General features: G+C 29.4%; 1 protein-coding gene and 1 long non-coding RNA gene across 4 annotated transcripts in view; one reads left to right on the forward strand and one right to left on the reverse strand.

Annotated features, from left to right (window-relative positions):
• LOC129907776 (uncharacterized) overlaps window positions 1–18,071 on the forward strand; it is a 68,821-nt gene extending 50,750 nt beyond the window's left edge. The window contains exon 3 of the long non-coding RNA XR_008771151.1: window positions 17,637–18,071. This is a non-coding gene — a long non-coding RNA (uncharacterized LOC129907776). The remainder of the gene's footprint in view (window positions 1–17,636) is intronic.
• The window catches only part of LOC129907768 (syndecan-like), a 413,100-nt gene that overhangs the window by 34,608 nt on the left and 358,562 nt on the right, over window positions 1–19,930 (reverse strand). For 2 of the 3 annotated variants that reach the window (XM_055984138.1, XM_055984136.1), the window contains exon 3: window positions 6,926–7,045. In XM_055984138.1, coding sequence (XP_055840113.1) covers window positions 6,926–7,045 — 120 coding nt within the window. The remainder of the gene's footprint in view (window positions 1–6,925; window positions 7,046–19,930) is intronic. The other variant, XM_055984137.1, reaches the window with a different exon arrangement.

The raw sequence follows: 19,930 nt of genomic DNA on the forward strand, positions 1-19,930 counted from the left end.
TGACTTTTCTTCTTCCCCATTCTGTTTTCTGTTGATGTAATCAATAAAAGTCACGCTTTCAAAGAGTGCGAATGAGTGAAAAGAACAGAAATAATTTTATACAAAAACAAAAAAAATAAAAATAAAACAAAAACCCCTAAAAACATGCCATTAATACACCCTCTTTGCGAATCTACTTGAAGATTTCACTTATATAATTGCTAATTGTTTCTGACTTTTTTTTTTCTTCTTCTTCTTTATTTTGATTCTTGTCTTAATGTTTTGTTAAGAATTAATGAAACACGAAGAAGAAAATATAATTTATTTTTAGAATCAATAAATATTTACACACAGAAAGAGAGAAAGTATAAATTTACGATGAGTGTTTAGCTGTTGACTCTTGTTTATTATAAGAGGGTTCAATTAGGGTTTTTTTTTATTTTTTTTTTCTAGGATTGTTTTCTTTATACTTCATATAATTTTAATTGAAAATAAAAATCTTCTATATTGTAGATTCAATGGAATTTGTTTTTTTTTTGTATTTCTTTGAAAAAGTATTTACCCAAAAGGATGTTACACAAGAAATAATAATTAATGCAAAAGAGTAAGAAAGGACATCAAATTAATAATTAAAATATAATCTTCGTTACCCTTTTGCAAAAATAAACATCTCAGAGGTTAAATCAGAAAAAAAAAACTGATCAATCTTTTTGTATTTTCAAAAGGCTATCCTCATGTTCTTTTTCATGGAAAGACTAATTAAGCTCAAGGCGACACAAAAAGGATAAGTTTTATCCTTCTCATTGCTGTTGTTTTTTTTTCGGTTCAATTTATTGCACAAAAAAAGAAAAAAATAAATTGATTTTTTTTTTTTTCAATCTTATGCAAATAAACAAATAAAAACATCTCATTATCCTTGTTTGCATGGACACTCAATCAGAAGAGGATGTGATGGGTAGAATATAAATTTATCTCAATGTGTGGCCTTCATAAAGCCTGTGTGTAAACATTTTTAAAACTCAAGTCTTAAATTGAAATCCGTTGGTTGGTCATTCTGCCGCATTATATTGTACATATTATTATTCCAAGGATGTGACGAAGTAATTAACTTCATTTATCCTTCGTTCGTCTCTTTAATTATACGGCTTTTGTTTTTTATTTAATTTGGAATATTTTGCTATTTACTGGTTTTATAATAAATGTATCGAAAAAGCTATTTTTTCGTTTAAATAGGGTTGCCACCTACAATTATCATTTTTTACTATTGGCAACATTTATTTACACTTACTCTAGTTACTGTCTTTCATAAAACATCACCCTTAAACTTCTAAGAGTTAAGATCGAATTTTTTGTTATAAAAGAAAAAAAAAGGAAAAAAAGTACGTATACACCATAGTGAACCCAAAAATCATTAATTTTTTTTTATATTTGTACTACATTTTTATGATACGTACATTTTAGTGTCCTTTAACTCCAATTAAAACTTTAACAAAATTTCTTAGAAAGCCAATCATTCAATGTAAATAAACACCCGTAAGTAGTCAAAGTGCTTTTTCAAGTTATACAAAACTACTTTTCAACTTTATCCATATTGTCTTTCTCTCTCACAAAATTCGTATGTTCAAAACTATCTTATAATAGTAATGGAATATCCTTTCAAGATGTTACACATTTTTTGTGTGTGTCTTGTCTATCTTTTTCTTGAATGTCCTTCCTCGAGGCAAATGAAAGAAAACAGAAAGGCAAAAAATAATACAAAGTGTCACGTACAAAATTTATTGTCATATTACTTTATGTCAAAGGACGAAACTAAAACTAAATTTAGCTTTAAATGTTTTTTTTTTTTTTTTTTTGTTATAAGAAATGTACAGTAAAGAAATGATGTCTCTAAACAAAAAAGAAAAGAAACAAAGAATGCTTTGGGGGCAAAGGAATTTCTAAAATGAAATAAACGAAACCAATTTCAACATTCCAGAAAGCAATAGAGTGTTTTTTTTTTTTTTGTGTGAAAAAAGGAGTTGTTGCGCATCGCTCGAACAGTAATTGAGAAATCGTTTTCAATAAAAAGATGGGAGTTGTTGGCTACGGCTACTCATTCGGCCGTAAGGAATGACAAAAGTTACAAAATTACTTCTAAAAGACTTTTTTGTCGTGTACTTTTTTAAGATGAATTCTTTATTTTTATTCGAAGAAAATTGAATTTTACATTCTTAAACAGTGGAATGTTGTAGAAAGGACTTTTTCATATAGCCTGTTGGCTATTTACATGAATAAGAATGACAAAAAATTGAAGTCAAGAAGGCAAAAAATTATTGAATTCCAATGTTGATAGTTTGACATTTATTTGAAAAAAGAATAAAAAAAAAAAATTGAAAACAGTTTTAAATTTGAGAAGAAAAAGGAGAAAGGTTACAAAAGAGCTACTACCCACGCAGATGCCAAGAACCACTTATATAAAATTTTAATTTATTATTCCTTAAAAATGAAATATTGCTTTTCATGTCGAGGAAGGAATTCGCATAACGAACGTCAAAGGTCAACATTTTGATTAAAGGGGTCTCGAAAATTATAATCAACAACAAATCATTCAAATGGTTTCCCTTGAGTCACATGTCCTTTTCACTCTGTTGAAACCCAAGAATTTAGATGACAAAAAGATCACATTGTCAATATTTCATTATAAACCAATTTAATTGACATATGTGCAAGGATGAAAAGTAAACTTTTTTTTTTCAATTACAAATTCTTATCCCATCACCATAAATAACTTATTTTGACCAAATGCCATTCTGCCCATTAACATATACAACAATAATTTCTCCTTTAAGGATAAATTTATAATAATAAGATTGGTCATTGGAAGGATACCTTATACCTAACCTATCCTATGCCTAATGTCGACTGGAAATAGTAGGCATTTATTATAAAGATAAATGACATAAGTTTGTCCAACACACATTCTCGGGTATATATAAACTTACTCGTAAATGTATTTATCTAATAATTCACTGTCTTCAAATTGTGTGACATAAACAGACTTAAGGACATCTAATTTTAGGCAATCAAAAGGATCCAAATTCTACATTATATACGATATACGTTTACGACTATAAAAGACATTTTTCATTCGATATACGATGATGCTATAGTACCATAAGGTACATTGCATATTTTTAGGATCTATCCATAAAAAAGGTTAACAGCCGAAAAGGTTAATTTGTCTTTTTTTGAAGCATTGAATTTATATTTCGTCTTGGTCGATGGCAGTGTCTGAAGGGATGACACATAAATAAGACAATTTTTGGGAGATTTTTTTAAACATCAATCAAAGAGGATTTGTCTAAGGATTGTTGTCCTTTTTATTCGAAAAAAATATTATTGAGATACTCGTATCAATTTCTTATTTTTTTTTTTGTTAAATTTAAGATTTATTGTCTTATAGTCAAATTTTTGATAAGAATATCTGGGACAGAATTTTTAGATATGATAAATTTTTCAAAATAAAACCAATTTAAAAAAATACAAAAATCGTTAAGATTCAAGGTCGTTTTTACAAAGGCTATGTAAATTAATTTTGCAGCATAAAAAAAAAAAATAGGTCTAAGGTGACTCTCTTGAGGAACTCCAAGTATGGAAAAGATTGTTTTTGATAGGGAGCAATGAAAAAAAACTCTGTAGATGCGTTTTTCTAACAAATAAAACTTGTTAAAAACCATAGAGTAGGCTACATTAAGACCAATAATTTTGTAGGATACTTTAACAAAGGCTTTGGCAAAGTAAGTGTAAACTGTATCAACTTCATTCCCTTTCTTTAAACTTTAAATATTTTTGGACAAATTCAATGAACCTTTAAGAAAGCCGTATTGAACGGGTGAGTATAAACACTTTTATTGGAAATAGACTGAATCTTCAACTAAACTTTCAAAGAGTTTAGAAAAACATGATAGTTTAGCTATCGGTCTATAGTTTGTGACTTAATTTTTGGGAATTGCAAAAGTAAAAGAGTTTTTCCAAAAATCTAAAAAAAAAACGCACTGCGAGTGTTAGGAGCTTTCAGAAACCACATACATAATTGATGGCATCAGAGGAATTAATAAAATCAAGGGAAGAATCCTTTGAAATTTGGTACTCCATTAATTTGGAAAAGATCACACTCAAACATGCAATCCGAAAACAGTATTTCAATGGCATTTTAAAAATCTTTTCGAAATCGTCCTTTAATTTTGTCGATGCTGTATAGTGTGCTTTATCAACAGGATCAATACAGCAATACAATACAAATGCTTTGTTCTTGTTGATTCTCATGAATTTGAATAAGGGTTACAAAAATGGCTATTTTTTGTTGCAAATTTATTCCATTTTAATAATAAAGTATTTAAGAATGAAATAGTTTTTTCTATTTTTGAAAATTTAAAACGATTTTTTTTTTGTGATTTTACACAGCCTAAGAAAATAAGTGAAGGAACTAAGTTAACTGACATTTTTCCAAAGAGAACATTCAATTGTGCAACTGGTAAGTGAACAAATAAGTTTCAACACTTTTTGGGTTAAAACTTTTCTTTATAGCAAACCGTTTCCAACCGCTGAGCTTCTTTGTATACTTTGCTCAATGACATTTATGGTAAAAATGGTTGCATACCCTGAGGCTGCCACGAACATTATAAATACAAAAGATTTCATTCCCAGCGATATTTTTTATTTATTTTCAACATTTTTGTTAAGATTGCATGAAAATTTGCTTAGGTAAAAAACAAAAAAAGTCGGGAGTAAAAACTTTGTTAGGTGATTTTCATTGACTTTAGTATGCTGAAATCAAAACTGTTTACAGGTTTATTCTATCACGTCTAGTTTCTGAGATACACTCATCACTTTTTTCGCTATAAGCTCTCAATAACTAATTTCCAATTTTTGATGTTTAGTCAAAAATATATATTTTTCCGTAATTTGTTATATTTTTTTAGGTCCAAATCAGAAGACGCAAACTGGAATTTGGTTCAAAAAACTATTCATTACTTTGAAAAAAAAAAAAAAAAATAACAAGCAAGATTTTGAGATATTTATCATAAATTTCTTTTTTCGATATCTTTAAGAAGTATAGTTTTGAAAAAAAAAAAAAAAAAAAAATTACTTAGCGGTGATGTAATTCGACGTACAATGTATGTACCCAAAAAAACGCGTTTTTGACCTGTCAACATACAAGTATTTCAAAAATGTGACATGCCAGTTAAATTTTGACTTTGAATTCGGACTCAGCACACAAAAATCCTTTAGAAAAGTATAGTTTGGTTCATGCTCTATTTTCGTTGCCAACCAGTGATTTTAAAAAGACTTCTTTGAACTAATGTAGGATTTCGAATATATTGTAGGTACGTGACAATAATAATGCAAAATTGAATAGAACAAAATTTGTATTCACAAATCTCTCCGAAATATTTATGACTTTCTATAAATTTCCAACAAAACTTTTCCATCATTTTGTATTTTTTTTCTCTTTCTGCTCGTTTTCTTTATCACTTCTTATATATTTTGACAACAAAACTCAAAACTCAAGTACAGAATATTAAACTTACTTAGAAACAAAATTGTTTCAAATTTGATGTAATCTTTTACTCTTTTGTGTGCACTATAACAGCCAGCTGTCAAAAAAAAATAGTAAAGAAGGAAAAAAAAGAAAACAACAAAGTAAAATGCATCATTTATCTCACTCAATGGTGTTAAAAAAGAAACTTTCATCTTTCATTTTTATACAAAACTTGCTGAATAGACAATTTGTTTTTTTTTTCTTTCAATTTTTTTAAAAAATCCCCTTGAGTCATGACAACAACAAAATATACATCAGAGTTTCGTACATACATATGTAATGTATCTGTATTTAAGGACATAACGAAAGAAGAGAATGATTTCCATCAATCGAGACTGAGATTATTTCGATATCATTGCATTATCAGAGAATTTTCTTGTCACGATTATAGAATTTTTCTCTTCTTTTATTTCGGAGGGAGGATTTAAAGTAAAATGTTGTATGCTTACTTTTTTTTTTGTTCAATTTAGATGCAAGGATAAAGAAATCCTTTATATTGTCTTGACAGGTGATCTAAAATTCATACAAAAATAAACGAAAGAAACTGTTTGAGAAAGGATTCAATTGGAATTTATTGTCACTTTGCTTTTTGTATGTTTTTGTAATCAGGAAGATTAATTTTTGATTAAAAGATGAAATCAAATATGAAAATCCTTTCTGCTCAAAGCATCAATAAAAAGTTTAAAAATGTAACAAGAAATAATACAACAAAAAATAGAAACGAGTATAAAATTGTTGGAATTTTTGGTTCTACATAAAAAAGCACACAAAAAAAAAGAACTAAAAATGAAACGTGAGGACATTCATTTATTTAACACACAATTGCATTCTATTTCCTTATTCTTTCTTTTCGTCCTTTTTCTATTACAACAAAAGCGTTCAACGTACAATTTAGTTCATTCTCACAAAAAAAAAAGAAATAAAATAAAAATAAAAAAAGGAGAAACTATGACAGAATTGGATCAGGATGTGGTTGTCGTTTAACGACAAAAAAAAAAAAACTAAAAGTTATAAGAGGATTTCATTTCGTCCTTTTAAACTTTTTCTTGTATTTTCTTTTTATTTCGAAAAGAAAAAAGGGGGAAAATAAAATAACTAGGTGGCGCATTTAAAAAAAAATATTATTAATAAATTTAAAGAAGAAAAAGATTTTTTGTGTCCTTAAGTTTTTTTTTTTTTATTTAATTTTTTCTTGTAGAACGTTTTTTAGGTCAATTATTCGGTTTTTAGTCTTGTTTTTCTTCCTATTAATTTTTTGCAGAATTCTTATTACAGCCCTACATTACTACGTTATTAGTACAAAAACAAAATTGGAGGGAATTTCTTTTTCTTATTACAAATATTTTTTTTTATGTATGTACATACCTCTCCTCGTCCGCCAGAGCCTTCGATACTCTCATCATCGATGTATATTTCATCTCTGGGTGTTCCACTACTCGATGATGCAACCGGCGATGAGGGTGATGGTGAAGGTTGAACAGTCTTCTGGAAGAAAAAAAAATTTAATTTAATTTTTTTAACCAAGTATTCAGGAAAAAAAGTTCAAAAAATCAAAAATTTTGAAATTTTGTAACCTTTTATTTAGGAACCTCGACAGCAACTTAACAGATGTTGATGAAAATTTTGTATACGTATGGGATTCAAACCGTTGCGGATGTGATTAATCTCAGTTAAAAAATTAATTTAAGTTACGTATGTTTCGGGTGTGACGTCAAATAATCAGGAATTGGGTTATAAAGTCGAATAATTAAGTTAAAAAACATTTAAACTTTGTTTATAAATCATGTTCTATTAATGCCAATCTGTTACGGGTGTGACCCAACTTTTTACTATTACTTTGAAATCTGTTTAAAATTTGAATTCAATGAAACTTTGCTCAAGGGAAGAGAACTATAAACTTCTTGTATCAAGAAATTCTTAACTAAAAAAGACTTGGGCAAAAGACGTGTGTGACATCTACAACGACATTGAAAATTTGCGTTCCTTTAATTATTTTTTTAATTTTTATCACCATCTTAGCTTTTAAAAACCATTCCATGCGTTTAAAAATGATAACGTATGATTTTTTTTTAAATTTAAATAGTATTGCCAAACACAAGTTATGATTTTAAAAGTGGCATTTCTATGTTTGATTATAAAAACATTTTCTCTTTCCTTAAAACATAATCTTGCCATTGCATTATTTTGACATATTTCATTTGTTATACGATATTTTGCGCAAGGGTGGGAAAATAGTAGAATGAATTTGTTGTGTGTTTTTGAAGTTTTACGCATATAATTGTACAAAATCCACAGAATTTTAATATAAAAAACAATCAATGATTTAACTGTGAAAAGAAAAATAGACAAGGTATTTTTTTCTGTCACGGGTGGGACAGAAAAAGTCTTTTTGAATAAGAGTATGTTTTTATAGAACATCAGCGATGAGCTATACTTTCGAAACTTCTAATAAAAAAAGCGGATTGGACACCTTTTTCCACGGGAATACACCTTTAAATCACTCTACAACGGACAATTTTTCTAAGATCAATTCAGAACAATATATTAAGAATTTTTAAGTATTTTATTTAAAAAAATGAATGCCAATAAAATTAATTAAAGGTTTTGCACTCAAAGTAATTGCAATCACTTAACTCTTTAATAAAAAAATCCTACACTATAGATTTCACGTTTTCCTGGCTAACATTTTTTTAAATATTCTTATCAAAAATAAATGGATTGAACTTTCTCATGGAAATCCTCATTTTTAAACTTTTATTTCTCAAACATTAGCATTTTCTTTAGAGTTTTTTTTTTAATAAATAATATGGCTAAATTATATTTCTTTTCTGTAAAATCTATGGCAAAATTGTTAATAAAAACTGAGCTCGACCTTTAAAGAAGCTTAAATGAGTCTCAAAATGTGTACACATTCCTTCTAATAGACCAATTTAATTCGCAATTCAAACATTTGATGAAGCGAAATGTGTCTTCAAAAATATTTTTCTCCCCCCAAACCACAATGCGTGAAGTCCTCTTCTCAAAGTTTAATAAAAAAAAACTTAAAGTTATATTTTCCCCCCAAATGAAAACCTCTTGAAGCGTTGTTATTTCACTCAGAAAACAAAAACATATATATTTATTCTCAAAAAATTATATGAAAAGCATCATCAAAAACAAACATTGAACGTGCCTCGTGTGTATCCTTAAAGCTTCCCATCACAGCTAAACGATCCAAAGAACAAAGTGTGCTTCATAATATTTTCACTAACACACTCATCCTCTACTCCCCTCCAACTGTCGAAAAACTTCCCTATAGGAATATAAATGAGAGAAATATTGAGCCTGTCGTCTTGAATAAATAAGAATCAGTCGCAAATAATAATTTATTCCCAGCGTCTATACCTCCTATACACTTTCAAGACCAATCTTCAAAAATGATGATGTACGAATGGAAGAAAAAAATCGATACATCTTCAGGTTTCTGGTTGCCATTTTACCGTAAAGTATGGCAAGTCATAAACTCTCATTTATCAAAAATCCATAAATTCCTCCACACCCAATGTGCCAGTGTCAGGATACGAATAAAATATACATCCTTGCACAGTTATAGACATATATTTTCTCCCTGATTTACGCATCAAAATTGTCATATATTTCCAAATGTACGGTAGGTAAAATTTGTTATTAAAATTTTATTGAGTTTCATCGGGGTACCTCTTGATTCCCTCCCTCCCCTATTTCCATCTTTCTGCAAATAAATGGGTGTGGGATATTTCAAAATTATGAATTCTTAAAATACACACACACACATCCCATCGAAATAAACGACACAAATAATCAAAAAAAAAAAAAAGGAAAAGCAACACTTTTTTGTGACAGAGAGGTCCCGCATTGGGCGCGTTTCACCTCCAAACCAACTCAACCAAAATCATATCTACAATCGAAATGAAAATTCGGTGCCCTTAATGGCGTTAGCGGTTGCTTACCACAAAAACAACCAACACGAATGTGTGTGTACAATTTAAACAGACAAAATACATATTTATAAAATATTTGGCCAACAATTTCATGCCAAATGTTTTTTTTTTAGGTGTGAACGAATGTCGGCCGTTTTGTTGCGTTGTGTCGTTCAGTCCGACACGGTTTTAGAGACAGAGAAATATTCGGTGTTGGTTTGGATGGGTTTATTATGCCGATGGGAATTTATATTTTACCACAAAAAAAAAAAAAAAAAACCACAAAAAAAAAAGGACGACACGAGTCCTATTTCAATTTGCATAAATTTCTTTATTTTGACGCAAATGTTTATGTAATGTTCGTGATGGTATTAGGTTCTTCTCGTTTCTCGTCGTTGGTCGTGTTCTCGCTCCAAAATGGAAAACCTCAAAAGCTATAATATTATATTTGTACAAATGTGTGAGTTGTGTATGTCGTCGAGTATGTAGGGCATCATGATGAGTTTGAAAATCCCATTGGAAGGATTCATTTTGGTTTTTGCCACAATCATTTGGGGGAAAACTACAGCAGCACAGTACAGAAGAAGTATGTCAGTATGCGGAGAGTGGTTTATCGATTTTGATGATACGCTGCTGCTCGCCACATATGCTGGTTTTAATAAAAAAAAAAAAAAAAAAAAACAATATATATGCCATACTTCACACATATTTATGTGTGTGTGGGTTTGCTATTTGGTATTTATGTTGCCGAATAGGCTAAAAGGGTTACGTTGCGTGTGAATAAATATACATATGCAGAAACAAAGTTATGTTGCGGCGAAATTTCATAGAGGAATGTTTAATTTTGGGTGGAAGCGCTTGGTATTTAATCAGTTAATGGATTCGAAACTGATTGAAAAGTTTTTTTTTCGTTTTTTGACAGATTGAGTCGATAAAATCGCAATTCACAACCTAATTCAGGGCAATAAATAATTTCGAATTTTCAAAATTAGCCTAATTTTACCCAAATGGAAAGTTATTTTCAAATGATTGATTGCTTTTGCTTCAAGCGAAATCATATTGAATTTGTTGTTTTTACATCTCAATAAATAAGCTAAGAATTTCATTCGGAATGACGTTTTTTTTATTAATAAAAAAAAAATAAATAAAATGAGAGATAGGTTCTTTAATATATGCATTCCAACCCTTCGGGACACACGTCCCGAAATTCTGAATCTAGTAAAACCACAATCCCGAAAATCCAAGATACCTAGAAACCATAATCCTGAAAACCCGAAATCATAGAAAACCCTAAATCCAGAAAGGCCAAAATCCCAAAGATAAAACAGAAATAAAATGCACGACTGGGTCGCACGAACTTGCTCTTAGGGTTTAAGTTGCTTAAATTTTTAAGATTTTTCAAAAAAAAATTTTCAAATTTTTTTTTAAAATCAAAAATTATTTTTCGCTTATATTTAAATTATATAAATGCTTTTGTATAAAAAATTTCGTTGGAATACAATAAGTAGTTTTGCAGAAAATCCGATTTGAAAAAAGCGGTCCTATGGCAGGCACCTTTAATAATGATTTTCAAAAAAACAATTTTTCTTCAATAGATAGACCTTGTTTAAAAACTAACATTTGAATTTTTTTAACAAAATCATTGGAGCCGTTTTCGTGAAATTAAACTTTTCCGAAATTTTTGTATGACAGGTAACGTTAATTTTGGTCCAAAAAAATTAATTCCAAAAATCCCTCTGGAGAGTCTCCAAAAAATGCTACATACCAAGTTTGAAGTCAATCGGTCCATCTGTTTAGGCTGTAGCTCCTTATACAGACAGACAGACAGACAGACAGAATCAGTGGCGTATCCAGAAAAAAATTTGGGGGGGGCTAGAAAATTGAGGTGTCCAGATTTAGGAAAAATAAAAGAGCATCAGCTTGTATATTTATAATTTCAAATAGTATAAATTTAGCCCATTCACGTTAGTTGGAAAACTTACGTTATTTAACCCCCCAAAAACCGTATAAAACACAAAATTAAAGTTATCAGACCTTTGAAATCGACATTAACACTCGTATGGCTGCATAACTGCGTACTTGTATTTTGGTTAAACCTCTACTCCCAAAATTTTCTCGGCCTACTAGCAAAAAACTAGCTTTTTTCTCACTTTTGACTAGTACATGGAGAGTTTCGGAGTTGGATTACTTCTACAATACGATGGTTACAATAACGATTGTGTGCTCATTTTATAGGTAATTATAAGTACTATAATTCATTCTTGAAGAATTATCCAAACAAATCAAAAGTTCGTCAGATATATGAACAAATGTCATTTTGTCCCAACCTTGCGAAACAAACCCGCACTTTGACCAACTGTAAAATTTTATTTAATCAACTCACGGAATTGTTTTGTATATCATTTTTTAGATAATTTTATTGTTGATAAGTCTTACCCTTGTCATTTTTTGTTAAAATAAGTAACAATGGAGCTATTCAATAACAACGATACCAATCTCTTTTCCAAGATGGCGGCTGTTCCCAACCTCCAATTTTCCCAACAAATTGACTTTTATGATAAGGGCAACCAACCGAACACATTCCATGAAAAAAATTTTGTCCCGCGAAAAATGCGATTTCATGCCCATATTTTGACTAATTTCCCTGAGCTATTTACACAATGAGCAAGGAGTTCAGTCATCCGTAAAAAAAGACTTTATTTCGTTCGAACTTTGTCATGTACTGAATTCAAAACTGTTAACAGATTTATTCCTATCACGTTTATAGTTATTGATCTATAGGCTCATTATTATTTTCGATATAAATGCTCATGTTCCGCAATTTGAACGAAAGTGAATTGAAATCACTTTTCAATTTCACGTGAAATGAAATATCATATTCTTCATTTCGATCGATTTCGAAAACTTCAAAATTGCTTCAAACTATCAAAACTGAAGGATCATTCATTTTTATTTTGTTTCTAAAGTGAAATTACTACTGCTTTGGACATGGATGCGGATAAAACCGCAATTTTAATTGAAAAAGCAGAATTTAAAAAAAAAAATGAAGATACATTTTGTGAGACAAATCAAATATGTAAGTGAATTGCAAAACATGGGCAGTATTATTGCAAATTTTAAAACAAAAATGAATTAGTGTAAAGTGAATGAGGTTGCTAACACAGAAGGAGTGCGCAATTCCCGAAGGTACCTGGAGAATTGCGCACTGCAAACACAGAGGCAGTGATGAATTATAATATTTCATGCCATGAGGCATTATGTATTTTGTATTAAATCAACAACAAATAAACTATACAAAACAATAAAAATATAAGTTTTGATAATATTTTGTCCAAAAATTGCAAATTCATTGAAAAAGGCACTAAATTCAAAGTAAACTGAATTCGATGAGAAAATCTAAATGAGTGAAAATGCAGAACACCTAATTTCACTTTCGGCAAGTGAATGCCCAAAAAGTTAAATGCAGAATGTGAAAGTCTCAAATATTAATTTTCAATGAAGTTCTTGTTGATGTTTAATCCAAAATACATATTATTTTTTCGTAATATGTTGCTTTCTTTAATCCAAATCAAAAGCGCAAAATGGAATTTGATAAGAGAAACCATTAGTTATGTTGGCCACTAAGATTTTGAGATATCAAAAATTTCTATTTCTAATATCTTTAAAAGACGGCGTTTTGAGATTGCATTTTGCATAAGAAGTTTTGCAAAATTTAACGGTGATGTAAGTTCGATGTCAAAATACCAAAAAAAAATGATCTGAAGAATTCCAAATCGAACTAAAATCCGAAAAAAAATTACGCCAACCCTCAACGTCAGCTGAGGCTCTTACTCAAACAAACATAAACATCCGTTTCAGATTTTGGAGGGGGCTCGAGCATCTGTGCTGCCTCTAAATCTTTAAGATTTACGAAAAAGTTTCAGTAAATCATGTTTATTATGATGAAATCAGCTAAATAATAACATGATCCTGAAGGCTTGGGGGGGGCTTGAGCCCCCTGAGCCCCCCCTTCAATACGCCACTGGACAGAATGCATAACTTGATATATAGTAGAGTAAAGTCGGGTATTGTGGTATACATGTTTCTTTTCGGAATATATTTCGGAAAATATTATATCAAAGTAATCGAAAATTTGTGAAGATGTGCAATGGTATATTATTTTCGTGTTTTGAATGTTTTGCAGGAGTTTTTCGTTTCAGAAAAAAAGTTTTATATTAAAAAGTGCAATGACCTCGAAAATGCCACATTTGGAAAGTGGAGGGTAATGTGGTACACATGCGTCTGCTAATGTGGTATACACTTTTCCTATACAATATTATATATTTTATGAGTGTCTTCATTTTTGAAATAACCAAGACAGATGTTTTTATTTGTTTTTGTTAAGAATGAAAGAAAAAACATCAGAAGGTTAAAAATAACTTGTGTTTTGTTAAATTTAAGATAAAATATTAATTTCATTTTGGCATAATCTAAAGGAGTTTACTATGCCACATTAGAGTATTGTAAGTATACCACATTAGCGGAAACAGAGATATTGTACAAAACATTAAAAAAATATATTAAAAGTTAGATTTGAACCAAACTTATATCGAAATCACGTAAATCAATAGCAAACTGTTCTATTTAAAAAATACATTTTTGTAAATATTGCTTTTTAAACGCTTGGGAATGCATTTTGTAAGGCTCTCAAAAAAAGTCCACGTAACCGTTTATAAAGATTTATCAACTTCTTGAAATCCACATTACCAACCTATACCACATTACCCGAACTTACTCTAGCTATATCGCAAGTAAAAAGAAAAAGAATTCCCTTCCAATTGGGTTTTCGGGACTAAGAATTTTCTGGATTTCTGGTTTTTCTTAATTAGGGGATTCTAAATTTTCGGGATTATGTATGGGCTTTCGGAATTTCGAATGTTCTGGAATTTGGGTTTTCTGAATTTTTGATTTTTGGAATTTTGAGTTTTTTTGGGATTTTTGGTTTTCTGGATCTCGATTTTCCGGTATTTTGACCGCAACCCTACAGATTTGCAGTAATTTAAAAACATTTAACTTGGCACAGATTTAAGATACATCTTTTGTCTTTAATTTCTTTAGAAGTAATAAAAAAAAAATTACAAATTTCATACTGAATTTTCAAGTTCAAACCACTAAAGACACCTTTTGTTGCATTCTCATTAAAAAATAAATATCAAAAATCCTAGTCCTTATGTCCCTATGGAATTCCTAGAAATACAATTTATTGTTCTTCTTTTTGGTCTTCGAAAAAAGATATAAAAGGATAAAATTTAAATCCATTAAGCTTTTCCACTGCATAAATTCTATGGAAAATGTCTTTCACAACGCAATGACAAGTCACACCTTTTTTTTTGTTTTTGTTTAATTTTAATTTTTGCTCCCTAAGAAAAAGCCAAATGCAGTTATAAAAAAGAAGGAAAAATGATGCATTAAAGCAGAATGTCCTTATATAAGTACAAAAAATAATAATGTGATTCATCTTGGTTTTGTGTTGAATAGTTGTTGTCGTTTTGTTGTAGTTTCAAAAAAATTATGTTGGTTTTCTTTTTTTGTTTTGTATTCCGTTGGTTCTTATTCACAGGATTGAAATAATGGAAAGATATAAAATGCAACTGAATGGATTATAAGGACGACTGTGAACGAACACAATTTTTCACGATTTGAAACATAAACAGAAATTAAAATTAATGATCCCAAAGGATAATACACAAAACTTCTTATAATGTCCTTCGTCATCATCATCATTATCATGAGGAGAGAAGGAAAAATAATATTCCACGAACACAGTTGACATTTTTTATTTTTTCATTTCTACTATTTTTTTTTGTAATTTTGTATAAATTCTAAAGGACATTGACATTTTGAAAATGTGTAAAAATTCGTTTCATTTTCAACCTCTCAAGTTGAACTAAAACAAATTAGTTTGAGCATAGAAGTAGAAAATGCAGGTGAAAAACTTTTCTACTCCCGGTGCGTGTAGCACATTTTTTTCTCTGCGAACAATGCAGTAATCGGTGGTGGTGCAATTGTGCAAGGACTTTTATACACATTTTTACGAGTACAATAGTTCTTAGAGAGTTAAATTGTTTCTAATTAATGGCTGTCATTATATAAATGAAGTTTTTCCGCATTCACAAGAGGTTGTTGAATTTTATTTTAAACAAAAATTCTTTTGTTTTAAAATAATAACAAAAAAAAGAAAAAAAAGGAAGAAGAATGAAAATGTGCAAATATTATAATGAATGAAATTGAGAACATTAATAGTTCATCCTTGACCAATTTTAAAGTTCAACATTCATACCAGTGGGGGCATACTTCAGGCACCTAGATTAATTTTTAAATAGCGTCAAGCACGAAAAACGCTCGATTTCTCTTTTTTTTCTTAATTGAACGACGAATTGTCACAGCATATTTTCTCGCTTATAAGCCTTATAATAATCAAGAAAAATTATGCCAAGTTATTCTTAAATTCAACATCATCAAGTGTGAAGCCTTAAACAAGGAAATTATTTCGTTGGAAAGGAGTAAATGCTTGTTGTGAAAGGTTTGGATTAAAAATCCTTGACTAGAACGTTGCCTTTAAGATTTAAACACCAGATTTTCCAATTCCCTAAATTTTAGGTAAAACAAGAAAGCATATTAAATTGAAACTGGCAATATTCTAAGAAATCATGTTATGAAGATGTTTCATTTTCTAGGAAGCCATGATATTAAAATTCAATCAAAATTGACTAAATTTCCTCCTCAACTGGAATAAATTGCTCTCCATAATTTATTAACAATCTTGTCTTCTCTGAGAATATTTATTTGCCAATGTGTGTGTGTAGTGAACCAATATAGAATTAAATGGTTGCTCCTAGAAACTGAAAACAGAGAGGATTCAAAATTATGTTCGTTTTCCTGTGAATTTTGTATAAAACTTAGTTAATCACAAAATACCAACGAGAATTTCGTCATACTATACACTCTCTCTGTGTTGTGTTGTCGTCGTCCTTGGATATTAGCTCCTCAACGGTACAAACTATCTAAAGCACCTCCCAGTGTTCTTTGTGATTATGGTGTAGGTACTTGGCTTTGGCATCATGCATATAAACTTCGATGGAACACAAATCCCTTTTGAGACTTGAAGCTGAATGGATTGCACACACAGCGAGCTCTCCTACACACTCACACATATTCTACACCTTGTTTATCTTTATTGTATTATTTATGAGCTTTGTTTCTATATCCCTGAATTGTGCCAACACTGGGTTATTTCGGTGGCGATGGCTGCCGAACACATCTTTCTGCTTTTATAATGCGCTAAAAATCCCTCTTATAAGCAAGTAGGAGCAGAGCACATACAATTTTGACTTTTGCACACACACAAACACTATATTGCCACCGAGGGCAAACAAAGTTAACGGTATAATCTCGCAAAATGGACGTTTAGGGATATCTGCAGGTATAACGAACGTCGCATTTGCGTAAATTTGAATTTATTGCGTGGGGGCCAAATGCGAAAAGCAAAAATATTACACAGTTACCTGGTGTGTCCCTCGACTTCTCTCTCTCTGGACTCTAAGTGTATAATGTCAGGTTGAGGATAATTAACTGCGAAACAAAGGACTCTCCATGTCCCCATGCGATTTGGGATGGTTTTGTTTATACAAGTGAGATGACACGATAATAATGAGGTCGTTTTATTTTTTTTGAGAAGTGATGAAACATTGTCAACTTGTTTGTAGACATGATTGGGTGGTATATCATTTTGCTTATCATGGCAATTAAAAAAAAAAAACTTTTTCTACGGAATCACTTTTCTGGGAAAAACTTTCCCGAAAATCGTTTCTACGAATAACATTTACCAGAAAAAGTACCTTATCATTCGGTTTCATGAGAATTTTGCTATAAAATATTGTCATTCAGCTAAGGAATTATTATGTTAGGTCAATAATTGAATAAAAAAAGCTGAAACGAAGTCGTCGTACATTTCGAGATAAACTTGAAATTGATCTAACTTCTTCCATTGAAATGCTTGGCTATCTAAAACTATGCTTTGCTTAGTTTTCATTGAATAACACTATTCGCGTTAATTTATTCATTCCAAGAAGTATTTAAAATGGCATTTTGATTTTTAGAAACTTTTCTCACATTTTGACAGAAAAAAGAAGAAATATATGAACACAACTGAAACACCTACAAAGAGAAAAATCAAACACATAAAAGAGAAGGAAATTAGTAAGATTTATTTATGGTTTTTCATCCAAGAAAAATTTTGTTTACTAAAACTATATGGGTTTCTTACTATTTTAAAATCTGCATTTTTAGTGTTTTACCAAGAAAAAAAAAAAAAAAATCATGGCCGGGATGGAACTGAAGACTTTAAAGCACTAGTCACAGCTCATACACCTTACAACTTAAACCAACTTATTGTACAAAAATAATGGTCACAGTTATTATCCTATAGTGCCAATTTAAAAAATATGTTTTTTTTTTTATTTAAATTTTGAGAAGATTTTTTTTTTTGTAAAAATACTAAGGACAAGAAGTCATTATGGAAAACCTTACTAATCACTGATTTAAATAATTAAAGCTTATTCTCGTCTCTTAATTTTAAAGGAAGATAAAATTTATTGAGTAGTTTTCGAAAAAAAAAAAAAAAATCGTATTTAAAGTTTGAATTTTCAAAAAAGAAAAAATTTAATACCAAAATAATTTAACATCTCGTTTATTAATTTACTTTGTTAATCATACATACATTTTTCTTTAAATTTTGTTGTTTTTTCTTCATTTAATACAAAATATTGTTGAAGGTTTAAAAAATGAGTTCCAAGATAACTGTTACTTCTACCTCATTTTTATTTGAATTCGAAGTATTTTGGTAAGTGTTATTCTATATGCGATATCGAAGTGTTTTGATAGAAATCTAAAAAAATTTAAATGGAGAATTCTTTTTCGGTTATTTATTAACGATATTAATAAAGTTTTGAAAATGTTAGATGGTTTTTTCTATTTCAATTCAGGCTTAGAACTAGTATCTAAAAACTTGATCTTTTTGGTAAGTTATTATTTGAACTTTAATGATTTTGTTTTAGTATACCCCGTTATTCTGCGATGAATTGAAACTTATGAGTTAGTTTATATATTCTTTAACACAATGCAACAAAAATTGGGTGCTCTTAGGTGCTCTTTAGAGAATCGAGGAACAATTAGTTTTTCACTTTCTGATAGAAAATACTCCTTACTTTATGCAACGTTTTTTATTTTTAAATTAAATTTACTGATTTAATTAGTGTATTTTATTTTGGGTGATCTTAATTAAGGTTGGGGAAGAGAGAAAAGAAACTGAGAATTGCGTATTAGGGATGAGGAAAAAAATTTGAGAAAAATAATGTTGATAGGCGGAGTACAGGCCATTAATCAATTTTTTTAGTTTTTGGTTAAAAAATAAAAATAACAAAAACTAGGTTTATATTGTATTTTTTTGTAGGAATAATAACAAAAACCACGAAAAATAATTATGGAAAGGTTTTTGATGACAATACTCCTATGTGCGGCGGTGGTGCAGCTGTGGTGAGGCGGTCAAGTATTTTCAAGTATTCTTTGAAAATTCAATTTCTATTTTTACTCGGGATGAAAACGACCTCAGCTGTATTAATAATATGAAACTTATCGCAAAATAAAAATACATATTATAAAAAAATTACATAATTTTTGAAGCTTTTGACGTAAAACCGTTTTCAGTAATCTAAACTCGAACAACTGATATCGTTTTTTTACATTTTCAACATCTAAAGAAGAAAGGCATCTTGGGCACATGATCAAAAAAATTTTTGAGTGTAGTATTACACATAAGAGCAAACTTTCGAAATAAAAAAAATATTTTTTTTACCGTTATTAACATTACCTGTCATATAACGGTTTTTTTTTATTTATGAATATCTCGTTCAAGAATACCCCGATTTCAACGAAAATTTTTATACAAAAGCGTTTAGGTAAAGGTAATGTTAAAATTTTAGAAAATTTTCAAAAAAATCATTTTTGGATTTTTGAAAAATATTTCAAAATTTTTGTTTGAAAAATCAATTTTTTTGAAAACGTGTTAATGAAAAATTTTGAAATTTCGTTTTTATGCGTAAATAAATTATTTCTTCAAAATGGCATATCAACTTTTTTTTTTTTTTGAAAAATGTTAGAAAATTTTTATAGGTAGGTAGGTATATAAAAAATATTTAAACAAAAAATCGCTCTAACGATTTTCGAAAATTTTTTTCTAAAAATTTCTTTTTAAACAAGAAGTAAACTGGCACACTTGGTTTTTCGTGAAAGATCATTTAAAAAGATTTCTTGAAAATATCAAATTTTTAGTCGTGCATTTTATTTCTAAAAACATTTGTACACGTACAGTGCAGCAAATATGTCAGTATATTAT

This window comes from Episyrphus balteatus, chromosome 1 (assembly GCF_945859705.1).
Source record: "Episyrphus balteatus chromosome 1, idEpiBalt1.1, whole genome shotgun sequence".
Taxonomy (NCBI): Eukaryota; Metazoa; Arthropoda; class Insecta; order Diptera; family Syrphidae; genus Episyrphus; species Episyrphus balteatus.